The following is a 12,988-nucleotide window of genomic DNA, read 5'->3' as shown; positions in this document are numbered from 1 at the left end:
GTAGAAAGTAAAACAGCTCCACAGTCCTCCTACAGGGAAAATGAAATCCAAAAATTGTGTTGCTTTGAGTCTATGAAAAAAAAGCTAAGACAGTTTCGAATGCATCGGGAAATAAAGTCATCTTTGTGGAATTTTTCTCTTAGCAAGCAAAGAAACTGTAAACTGTTATCTAACTAGTAGGAAATATATATATTTGTTTTAAAATAAGCTGTAGTCATGGACCGTCAACTCCAGCCAGCATCTTTATCATAGATGACCAGTTTCCTAGTACCAGCTTAGAGTAGCTTTGTTTGAGAATCTTGGCCCGCGCACTGTATCTCACAATACTGTGCTCTCTCTGAGTTAGGCTAGTTTGCTTTGCATACACTATCCCTGAAAAAAATAATTTTATTAATGTAAAGATAGGCACTGTGTGTAATGCTTTCAGCAGAAGTGACAAAGAAATACTCCTTGGCTTCACTTCAACAGCAGCAGTATGTTGGCAAAAACAGCTTTGGTTTCTTCCTTTGTGGATCCAGTGTTATGGATAGATAGCAAATGCAAGAGTGATGGTGAAAATTCTGATTTCATTGCTGAAACTTTCTTCGCAGAGTTCTACACAAATAGTTTTTGTAAAGTAAGAACAGAAAATGTTGCTCTTATCATAAAATTTCTAGTAGTAGAACTCTCTTAAATCTTTCTGACAGAGATAGTATTTTTCACTTAAAAATGTTTTCCATGCTCACACAGGATAAGTACGAGAGTGCAAAAGTTCAATCTGATTATTTATGTTTCTGTATAAGGATGTTTCTATTTCTAGTGGTTATACTGATTCAGTCATATGCACACATGCTCCGTATTTATCCTTTTGAAAGAAATAAACAACATATGCACAACACTTACATCTACAGAATGCTAAATGAGTGCTCCTGTTCTTCCAGAAATTGTATGTTTATTTTGGCTGCAGGCTTAGAGCAGACATGATACTTAGGGCATTCATGTTAAAGATGACAAAAGAAATCAGAGATTGGTGGGATATAGCTCAGTGGCACAGCGCCTGCCTGGCAAGTGTGAGGTCTTGAGTTAGATCCTCAGTATTGAAAGGAAGAAAGAAAGAGAGAGAGAGAGGAAGAAATTAAAGAGATTGGCCTGTAAACTAAAAGACACTGGCCTGCAGTCTTTTGTTTTACGTCTGTTCTGTCACCCCAAGTCTTAGATCCAGCAGGCATCTCTGGCTGCTTCCTTTCTCCTCTCCCCAGTCAGCCAGCCTGCCCTCACAAACCTTGGATGTCTACTTTGAGAAGCATAGTGATCCCTGGCATACATCTCACACACATGCTTCCGAGTAAGGTAACTCAGGCGTCTGTCAAGTATTCTTCCGTCAAGTGCTTTCTTCTCCTTGAAAAGCAGCTTTCTCTTCCTCATGAAATGAAGGTATCCTGGGCCCATCTCACCTTCCTTTCCTGGAAGGTAAAATCTACAGTTCAATCTGAGATGGTACAAAGAGATCAAAGCCATGAGTCCTCTGACCGCATTATAGAAGAAAATTACTACTCAAGCCACCCAGAAACAGGTTCCCTCTGCGCTTCTAGACCACTGCAGCAGCTCTCTGGAGGTTGTTTTATTAATCTTTATTTACTGTTGGTGTTCTCAGTGACTGGCTCGTACCTGGCACATAGCCTCATTCATTTAGTGCTGGGTGCTGAGCTAGGTGTGCTAAGTTTGATTAGTAACAGTAGCTAATTGGGCACCATTTGACACTTGATAACAGGATACTGAGAGGCTTCCTAAAGAAATCCGTGGTTTCTGGTCAGCATAATAAAATACTTCATCTGAGGAGGTAACAATGAAATAATGCTGCAGGGTTTTGTATGGGTTAGATGAGAAATACAACCCAGAGCCTCCAGTTGAGTGAGACTGTGGTGGACAGCCCACAGGAGGCAGCCCCGACTGCTTCCGCCCATGCAGTGACTTCTAGTGGAGGCTTGAAGTAACGTGTGCCCTGAGAGCAGCGTCCATATCCACACAGTGAGGTGAGCCGCACTGTTCTCCTGCATCAGTCATTCACACTGAAAGGTGGCAGCCGGCTCGGGGAAGAGAGGGTCCGGCAAATGTAAGAAATTCAGTACACGTGGAAAGAACCATGAACTGAGATTTCTAAATCCACTATTAGCCCAGCAATTTAAGCTCACTAGGACACACGTTCCAGTCCCTATATGAAATGAAAGAGCTCAATTAGTGTATTTTGTGCCTTTTTCTTCAGTGATAGATTTGTAGAACTTCACTCAATGTGCACACAAGGTTAATCACATATAGAATCCATAGTGGTGGGCCTTATGAACACTTGCCCTGAAACTTCTGTTCACCTTCTGCATAATGTCAGAGTTCACACAGTGCACTCCCCTCTCCTCCTATCTCAAGAATTCAGTTGTATTGGCAACACTCCCAGCTCTGATGAGTTGTTCTCACCTCACTGCTAATGAAGTTCGGCTCCCTTCTGTTACCCATCTTGGTGAGATGGGAGGATGGAATAACTGGAGGACAACATGGGCTTCTTCACACCTTTCTGTAGGTTTATTTTACATGTCAGTTTACTCTTCTACCACGTACATGCTTAAGAATAAAAATGCTGACTTTAGTCTGAAAATTTCTAGGTTCTGCGATCCTGATGACTGCTTCAGGCTCCTCGCTGCATAAATGTTACACCACTTCTTCCTACATCCCTGTCATTTTCATAGAGGAAACAGACCTCGAGAAGCAGTCTGCACAGGTCACCATGATGTGACAAAGAAAGTGCCGTGATCCACCACAGTCTAGGCTGTATGCTGGGCTACTCTCCTGGGAGTCAATCACCAAGGAAATTAGGTCTGGCACTTGTGCATAGTCCAGTGCTTCCTGGTGAAACACGCCCTTTTCTTTTCTTGCTACTCTTCAAATGAACTGGGCATGTTCATTTTATTTCAGGTGTGACATTTTGTAGCACTTTTAACTAAGAAGTAGAATTTGAATAAACACATTTGAATTCTTTCCATCACTCTTTGTGGTTCTAGCCATGTTCACTGAGTATTTCTTCTGTGTTAGCCACTGTGCTAGGTGCTTACATGGATTATCTTATTTAGCTTTCCAGTAAGGAAGGCTATATAACCTTTGAGGAATTGCATGTTACTGATGAAGAAAGCAAAGGTACAGAGGTTAATTTTTCTGACCCATAACTAGTGCAGGTAAGCCTGGGATGTGTTCAGGCAGTGTAATGCAACATGTACATGATACAACAAAGAGCAGACATTCTTGCTGGTAACTGTTACACTCCGGAATCGCCTAAAATGAACGTGGATGGGCTGCGTGCCTCAGTGTATCTGCCATACAGTATAGTATCACCATGGAAAATAACTCATTATGGCTGTGCACATATGTGTACACATGCATAGATTTAAATATAAATATCTAAATACTTTTTGCTTTTTTATTTTAATTGTTTATATTGAGGGATTTTAGCTGTGATATTTATTAAAGAAACAGCATTATCTTTATTGCATCTTGCACATAGTAGCTCTTCAATAAACACTTGTTGGAGTCATTCTTCCTTTTCTAAGTCAAATGGCAGTGAGATCGGGACCCAAAGATGCAGGTTCTAGTCCTGATTTCAGTGGTGATTCACTTTGAGGTGGCACAGGCTGATTATCTTCTCAGAGCTGAGACTGTAATGAGTCAAGAAGAGTCACATTCTGTGGCCGTGTGCTAAGCAGAGGCCCCCGTGTGGCACTCCACCCAGTGCAGCTGTGTACGCTGGCACTGTCAGACCTCACTGGGGAGGTGAGAGAGAGTGGCTGGAATCTTGGAGCAGCATTGTTGCATCTTTTGTGTCCACTTTCCAATCTAGCTACTGGGAAGCTTGCCAGGTACAGTAGTGCTCTGAGCTTCCAATGAAGGCAAGTGTGGTTGCCTTCTGGGCTGTAAACTACAGCAGCTAAGGGTGTTGAGCTGACCTATGCTTGATTCTTCCTTCTCTCTTTATCATCCTTCCTGTGTACCACCATCAATCCAGGAAGAAAAAAGGGAATGTAGGTTGCAAAGCCCAGAGAGCTGAATTCATGAGGCACAGTGGTCTCCTGCATCTCCCTTACTAAGAACTCTGCATCCCAGTCTTTCTGTCCGGAGAGGTGGACTCTTAGTACAAGAGACTTTTTTTAGACCTGCTTGATTATAATGATGGCCTAGGTCTACAGTCCAGCTTTTTCATAATTTGGTGGCAATTTGATATAACCTAAAACTCAGTATGCTGTTGATGTCTGTTTGAACCTCCCTTCATGGTAGCATACACGTGCTTGATGGCAAAAAGGTTGGAATGTTTGGTCCCAGAGCCCGCACCCTGCAGAGGGGCAACCAAAGTGGACTTAAGACTCCTCCTCTTCCCAACTCTCTAAAATGGGTAGAAACCTGAATTCCAAAAACATTCGGCCCGAGGGGTTTCTGAGGATGAATTCCGTACTCATAAATTGTTTTCCTTAAATTTGAAGATGTTTATTTATCCCTTAAGAAAATGAATGTTCACTGCTTCTTCCCTTACAAAGAAAACAAAGTAGGGTGGGGGGAGAGAAAAGCAAGCGTAAAAAGCGGCTCTCCCGGTAATTCTGGCAGGCGCCTTCTCAGGCCTGAGCCCTCCTTAGGAACGCGCCTTCTGAGCACAGAAATCTGGATGTGAACCTCTGCTGCAGTTAGACAGGAAAGGCTGCTGCCTTCCTCCTGTGCAGCAGTGGGCCAGCGACTCACAGGCCCATAGCGCCACCTTTCTTCCACATGTGGGATTAATCTGCACGCAGCCCCCGCAGAAGGACTTTCAGGCTTGAGATTTCAGGTTTGAGACTCAGCCAGAAAACAGTTCCCTAATACTCAGAAACACAAAGGAAGAGCTGCAAAGTGGACAAGAAATGTCTTTTTTTGTTTCCGATCCCAGAGCGATTAAACTAGTAGCCTAATGTGTCGTTAGCAAATGTGAGCCACAAACTTTGCGATTGTTTGCACTGCGTGAGTCATTTTACACACTAGACACTTTCATTTACAACGTGTTGCATTGCAGAACTTTTCCAGGCTTTTTACTGTGTTCTAAAGTATTCTCCTAGCTGCTGAGACTGCAAAACATTAGAGGCACGTGCTCAGTTCAGATGTTTTTCTTTTTCAATTTGCAGTTGCAAATCAAACATGCAGTTACAGAAGCAGAGATTCAAAAATTGAAGACCAAGGTAAGCACTGGTGCATGGTGTGTGAATTGCACTCTTTAATTTCATGTATATAACTTCACGAGGAAGCTAAAGGATTTCCTCGGGAGTGTTTAAAAGGATACAGATGTAAGAGGTTGAGTTTGCAGTACTTCTCAGTAAAAAGTAACAGGCGCTTGAGCTTTAAATACAGACACATATTTGCACATACATGGCTAAGGCCTTCTGAGATGTCTCGCAGAAAAACTATTTTTGATGGCACAGGCATCTGAAGAATGCTTCAATTGTGAATTCCTTAAATTTGGGCTGGTGTAACGTATCTTCATCTACCTTGTGGCTAGGTATATCAATTTAGCTTACTCGCCAGAAGCAATGTCCTTTAAATAATAGAACATTAATTACTTTTTATAAAAACAATTTCTAGTTTCCGTGAATTAACTATTATAAATTTCATATTGCACATACGTAATTGATTTTAGGAGCCAAGTGCTCAGGGAAGATTTTAGACAAGATGACATTATTTAAATTTGTGGGGAGCACAAAAAAATCTTGATGAAAGGAAATACATTTTAGTCTACCTGTATCAAATACAAAATTTGAAAGATCACTTTAATTGGTAAATTATAAGGTATGAAATAAAATTTAGTAATTGTGTTTAGGTTTATCAAGTACATAATTTCAAAAATAAAAATATCTCAGAATTACTTTAAAATAATTCTTTATTGTTCCTGTAATCTTTTTTAAAATTAGGACATAATTACTTCCCTATACAATGTGTTTGATTACACATTGAACCCTTGTTTTGAATTTTCCATGTGTTTTAAATGGAGATGAATTGGCAAGGATATTTTGGTTACATCTCAGTCTCAGCTAATATGGGTCTATAGAGCTCTTTCTTAATAACGTGTCTGTATATCATTTCTGGTGTCAGGCTAGCATTGTGAATAGACATTTTAAAAATAGTAGTGGTTGGTAAATAAGCAACTGGATACAAAATATTACTCAATAAAAAGTGTAGTACAAAATCTAGTCCTATTTTAAATTGTAATCGCTCTTGACATAGAAAGGTAAAATGGATTTTTAAAAAAGTATTAGTTATAGTTAGGGCAAGTGAGTCCTCTGTAATTATAAATACTATGATAGAACTTATATGATAAAATTTATAAACATTTAGTTTTAAAAAGACTATAAATTGGTATTTTATATTTTTATTCCCTTGACATAATACCTACAGATTAATTTACTATGGTTATTACTCACGATGATAGTAGAATTCCTAATTTCAAAGTGGTTTTTTTTGGTAGTTCTTTTATTTGTAATCTTTTTTACAAATGTTTTTAGTTCAAAATTTACATGAAGCATATGCCTACATGTATATCATATTTATATATTTTATATACTTGTATATTCCAAATATATTTTTGTTTGCTGAATGCATCTAATTTTCAGTGTCTTGATTTTTTTTTTTTAACATTGATAGTTTACAGTAGCACTGTATCTTTTTGGACTTTAAGAAGTTATAGGCAGTAGCTAAAGCATTAGTTTGACGACCTGGCAGTTTTCCTGAGTAAATTACCTTTAAATTCTCACCTAAATGATCACCGTTAAATTTCTTTGTAAATGAGGGTATTAGACTAGTAGCTACATATCTAGAAAATCACCTGGAGGCAGAAATCACAAGTTATTTAAATTAATCAAGTAACCATTTATATTTTTACTTAGCCTATTTTCTGTTCTTTTGTAGGAAATGAGGTTTATAAAGATCTAGAAATTTATCATGCTGCTGTAATACAAGCTATAGTCTATGTTCATGTCAGTTGAAATAAAGAACCTAATAAAACCATCAAAATGGTTAAAAGCAAGTAAGAGCTAATAATTACTAGTTGATTGTTAGCATGCTGGTAAATTATATCACAGTTCTGTTATATGGATATCATTGACCCTTGGGGAAATTTAATCACTCGCTACGGGCTTAAAAGCCCGCGATGGCAGAAGTAGGATTCAAATCTCAGCCGAATGACTGGAGCAGACCTCTTAAACATTAGCCTTACTCGGTTTTTGCCCCTTTGTCCCCTGCTCTCACCACTCCATTTCCAGTTAACCTGTTATGTGTCATTTTGCATTTTTAAAGCTATCAAAAATGTTGGCATTCATTGGGTTTAGTAAGACTATCAAACCTCTTTTCCTGTTTACAGAATTTCAGACTTTATGGTGTGAAGCAAAGTTCATGAGAGCTGGATTCACATTTATGTTTCATCCCTTATCAGATATGTAATCTTGGGCAAATCAGTTCAGTTTTCAGGGCATGCATCTTATCATCTGTGCAATTATGGAAATAATACTCTCCCCATCTCAAAGTGTTTTGATGGTTGGGTATATAGAACAATGGGATTTAATCTAAAACATACTGTTAGAATATTGAGAGTTTTGCTGCCGAGTTACCCAAATTATTCTTGACTTGATACTTGATGCTGAATTTTTCTAGCTCCAAGCAGCAGAAAACGAGAAAGTGAGGTGGGAACTAGAAAAAACCCAACTCCAGCAGAACATAGAAGAGAACAAAGAAAGAATGTTAAAATTGGAGAGCTACTGGATCGAGGCTCAAACTTTGTGTCACACAGTCAATGAACATCTCAAAGAGACACAAAGCCAGTATCAGGCCTTGGAAAAGAAGTACAACAAGGCAAAGAAATTGATCAAAGATTTTCAACAAAAGTAAGCAACTTCTAAAGAATAGTTTCCTATGTTTAAGATCATTTTGGGCCAGTAATTTTGTAATGTCACAGGAGCACATGCATACCCATGTTTGTATCAGCACAATTTAGAATATCTAGATCTTAGAAATGGGGTAATGCACATCAGCAGATGAATGGATAAAGAAAATGTGCTATGCATACACCATGGAGGACTGCTTTGCTGTAGAGAAAGGTAACCTTGTGACGGTCATAGACAAACAGATGCAACTTAAGAAAATAATGTCAGGGGCTGGGGATTTAGCTCAGCGGCATAAGCACCTGCCTTGCAAGCAGGTAGTCGTGAGTTCGATCCCTGGTACCGATAAAAATGAAAAAGACAAAAAAAAAAAAAAAAAAAAAAAAAAAAGAAAATAATGTCAGACATAGAGCTTAAATATCGCATGGTTTCTCTTATGTGACAAATTCAGTGAGGGAGAGTGATAGGAGTAAAACAGAAGATAGATAGAAGGGAAGTAGGGAGATCTTTTTCAAACCAGTGGAGTGGATGGGGCAACAAGAGATGGAGCAGGGGGAAGAAGGGGTGGCAAAGGGGATAGGAAAGCATTATAGTGAAAATGGAGCTTTTGCAAATAGAAAATTAAGTTGGGAGAAGTAGGGAGGGAAGGAAAGGGATTAGAACAAGTAATTGAGATGTATCGTGTACCTGTTCCAACTTCTCAGGATAAATAATAAAAACTTTGTAGTATCTAGCAGAAAGAAAAAAAGACCTCAGGTTTTTCATTTGAGAAGCATAGTTATACCCTAAAAAGTAAATGTGTTTTAGAATTTACTTTTTTTTTTTTTTTTGGTAGTAGGGATTGAGCTCACAACCTCAGGCTTGTCAGGCATGGAGTTCATTTTTACCCTTACTTTTCTGTTTTGTTTTTTTCCCCAGCACTGGAGATTGAACCCACCAAGCTACAGCTTCAGCCCTTTCTTATTTTTCATTTTTATTCAGGATCTTGCTGGGCTGTGTTCAGATTTCTCATCCTTCTGGCTTAGTTTCCCAGAGTGCTGGGATTCTAGGTGTTTGCAGATTTTTTTTGACAGTTAAATATTGATAATAATTGTTAATGCATTTGACTTTCTTAATTTTTTTGGAAACATGTCTGTGATTAGAAGCAAAAAGCCTAGCTAAGCTAAGAGAATGACTGACGGTTGGATACTGTGAATGAAAAGCAGCATTTGGGGCCTGGGCTGCTTCTATGCTGAATCTTAGCATCAGTAACTGCAGACTTTCTCAGCTGCAAACAGTCTGAACATTAACCAGCAAGCCCTTCTTCTTCCCTGCCCCTCTGCATTTCTCAGCTGTTGAGAGAATCACAAGGCCCCAGCTCACTCCTCTACTGTGCCTTTGAACTTCAGCGACTCTCTCTGATGTGCATCTGCTTTGCTTGGCTTTCATCTCTCAGATCTAGGCTTAATATTGGGTGAATGACCAGGGAGAGTTTTACTAGATCTTTTTATCACATATTTCTGGCTAGCTAGAACAAAAATGGAATGCCCTTACTTGTTCTGCTGCTTCCACGCTAAGCCTTGGAAGCTGAGTGCGTGAGAGACTCACCATATTTCCATTTCCCATCATGGAAATAATATTTTTAATATGTTAATATAAAAATCTTGTCATTAAAAAGAGAATAATTGTTCTTTGTCACTATGAATTCAATATGACACTACTACACTATTTTAACTTTTTGCAAAAAAATCGTGCCTCTCTGTCATGTAATAAATTTTTCCAAATTTGCATGTTGTGTGCTAGAGAGTCAAAGTGGAGGATGTCTTTTTCTCATCATGTTAGGGGTAGTGTGTGAGTGATGCTTCTCCAGAGCTGCTGACCCCTCTCCACTGTTGTTACCCATGCAAAGAAATCAGGTTGTACTCAGCCTTTTCAACACTTATTATCTGGATGCGTGAGTTTATTTACATTTGTAACACCAGAAATACAGAACTGTTTCTACCTGACATGTAATTATCTCCACCAAATTACCCAAGACAGGTCTTTAGTTCTGCAGCTCCTATATAAATGGGTATGGATGCTCCTGAGTCATAATCTACAAGTGAAAATCATAATAAGCAGAATAGAAGTATTTTCATTTATTTTGTGATCCATTAAGATGCTTTGTTTTCTTTCAATACTATAAACTGTAGTTGAGGTTTGCTTATTTAAATACCAATAAATGCTCACATTAGAGCTTTTATGTTTCTTTACTGAGTGTTCACTACCATCAAATCTGTTGTTTTTTTCTTAAGAGAGCTTGATTTCATCAAAAGACAGGAGGTAGAAAGAAAGAAAATAGAAGATTTGGAAAAAGCACATCTTGTGGAGGTTCAGGGCCTCCAAGTGCGGGTGAGTTACCTTCTCAGAGCCACTAAATGAGACAGCTTTGCTGCTGCACCCAGAGGAGTGCTGGCTGAGTTTATGATGGGCTTTTTACTTTCTTTCTTTTCAGATAAGAGATTTGGAAGCTGACGTGTTCAGGCTGCTGAAGCAAAATGGAACTCAAGTTAACAATAACAACAATATCTTTGAGAGAAGAACATCTCTTGGTGAAGTCTCTAAAGGAGACACCATGGAGAACTTGGACATCAAGCAGACATCTTGTCAGGATGGCCTGAGTCAAGGTGTGTCTAACCTAGCCAAGAAAATCACTTTTACTCACTGTCAATTAGACCTTCAGCCTTCTGTTTCTAATCTAGAAATTCACCAGCTAAAATGTCTTTCTTTTAGAGCAAATGAGTTGGGAAAATGGGAGTCTACCACTGTAGCTCTATCTTATCCCATATAATTCTTTAATGTAAATAACTTACAGAATATCAACTAAAGACAATGAAATGTTGTTTTTAACCCATCATAAAATTCATGTACAGATACTGCTTTAAAAGTAATAGACTATCCCATCTAGAGCGACCTCCACAACTTACATATTTTTTCCGTCAGCTTCTATTAGTACGTTTTAGATATCCAAAGTGATCACATTCATCATAAATATCACCTATACATGATATAAGTTCATGGCTATCTATTTATCTCTATCTATCTATCTATCTTATCTATCTATCTATCGGTTGATAGATAGATAGATAGATAGATAGATAGATAGATAGATAGATTTTTTTGTTTTTTTTTAAGCAGAGTCTCATTCTGCAATCCAGGCTGGTCTTGGACTCACTATGTAGCATAGACTGGCCTCAAACTTGTGACAGTCCTCCTGTCTCAGCCTCCCAAGTGTTAGAATTACAGGCATGCACCACTATACCCAGACAGACCTTATACATTAATGAATGGAACTTAGAATTTTCAGTCCTTAGAATGAAGATCTTTTTCATAACATCAGAAAACTGCCTGCCTGCTTTTACCACTTGAAATTTATTTATTTAAGTAGTTCTGAGGACCAGGGATGTGGCTTAGTGGTAAGGAGAGCACTCGCCTAGCACATGTGATGCCTTGGGTTCAATCCCAGTGCTACACACACATACACAAATGTATGTGGTGGTCTCTGTGTATATTTCATGTCTTTCCTTGTTATTTGCACCAAATAAGACCACGAGCCCTGGACTAGATCCAACATCTGTAAATAAATCACTTATTTTCTCATGCTCCATATAAAGGCTGTGTGTATAAGAATATTCATGTTTTAATGTCTAAAGTGCTTCCTATAAATTAGAAAATATATACGAATTTTTAAAGATAAATATAGAAAGGAATGGAAAATATTTGGCTCCATCCTTTTAAATATACACACGATATAGCAATCTTTGGAAAATGAAAATAAAATGAAAATAAAATAATGTGCTGTGGTGGAATTGTCATGATCAGGGCAGCAGGGGAGCAATTTCACATGTAGTAAAGCCCTGCTAAGGATGAGCTGTTCTGGGTTTTTTTTTTTTTTTTTTTTTTTTTTTTTTTGAGGCTCTTTCTCATATTAAAATGTTTCCTGTGAAGTTTTCTTGATAAAAAAGCATTTGTGTCCTATCATTAACTTTTAGAACTAACCTCTTAGCCATTAAAAATCAGACATATTGGAAATGTTCATTTAAAACTGAAGTGATATCTAGAGATTTGAATCCGTTACTAGATTTATGTCTTTCTGATTGGCTTTCCCTAAACAAGCTATAAATAATGCCTCTTAGGAGACTGACATGGGATGATTTCGTATCAGCATTTCTGCTAAGCAAGGAGCTATGTGGCTTTAAGAATTTCATTCAGCTTCTCAGAGTTGACTTTACTACATAGAATATAAAAATACTGATAATATTTCTTCTCCACCTAACAAGGATATTTTGATACTATGCACCTTGCTCTATGGAGCCAAAAAAATTTTATTATTAGAGCTTATAGAATTACAATTTTTTTTTTTAACTGGAGCACTATATGATTGATATCTAAAGAACACACTAAAAATCAAAGCAATGTTGTTGTTTCTCACCTTTTTGAATATTTGAAGTTTAAAGTTAATTGTCATATATTCTAAATCTATGTTCTTGCTCTGGGATACACAAAGTATTATCAGTAACTACTAGCTTTTCATTATTATTCATTTCTTTCTGTTTAGAAACCTGTATTTTGTCAAACATATAATTAATGGTATTTATTAAATTATATGACTACAGAAGATCAACAAATTATACTATTAACATGCTGACTTGGATCAAAACCTTACCTTTCTTTGAACCCTTTTTCTGCTCTACACCCTCCATTTTGCCACATAATTATCAGTTTCCTTAGCAACACTGTGGGTGCACAGTGAGATGTGGAGACTACTAATTCTTACAGAAGCCCGTCCACGCCTGTGCAGCAGAGGTAGAATCAGCCACCTCATACACTGGCCGCACACCTATCAAGTGGTGCTCCTCCAGTTCTGCAGCCAAGGACAGTGAGTGATAAATCTCCCTGGAATTTGAATTGCTTGATTACATAAACTAAAACGTCAGTCACTAGATAGAACGCTCTGGAAAGCACTTTTCTAAATTGATCCTTTGCGTCTGTTGCTAGGGAACACTGAAGTACCAGGGGTTTAGAAAGGAGAGTGAGGCTGCTGAGCACACACAGGCCACATG

General features: G+C 38.1%; 1 protein-coding gene across 15 annotated transcripts in view; it reads left to right on the top strand.

Moving 5' to 3' along the window:
• The window catches only part of Ppp1r9a (protein phosphatase 1 regulatory subunit 9A), a 291,628-nt gene that overhangs the window by 235,880 nt on the left and 42,760 nt on the right, over nucleotides 1–12,988 (top strand). For all 15 annotated transcript variants that reach the window (XM_063242525.1, XM_063242522.1, XM_063242531.1 and 12 more), the window contains 4 exons: nucleotides 5,166–5,219; nucleotides 7,681–7,910; nucleotides 10,181–10,277; nucleotides 10,381–10,552. In XM_063242525.1, coding sequence (XP_063098595.1) covers nucleotides 5,166–5,219; nucleotides 7,681–7,910; nucleotides 10,181–10,277; nucleotides 10,381–10,552 — 553 coding nt within the window. The remainder of the gene's footprint in view (nucleotides 1–5,165; nucleotides 5,220–7,680; nucleotides 7,911–10,180; nucleotides 10,278–10,380; nucleotides 10,553–12,988) is intronic.

Source organism: Cavia porcellus, unplaced genomic scaffold (genome assembly GCF_034190915.1).
Source record: "Cavia porcellus strain 051 isolate PalLab524CR breed Dunkin Hartley unplaced genomic scaffold, mCavPor4.1 scaffold_2, whole genome shotgun sequence".
Classification (NCBI taxonomy): domain Eukaryota; kingdom Metazoa; phylum Chordata; class Mammalia; order Rodentia; family Caviidae; genus Cavia; species Cavia porcellus.
This window is presented reverse-complemented; position numbering and strand designations above follow the sequence as displayed.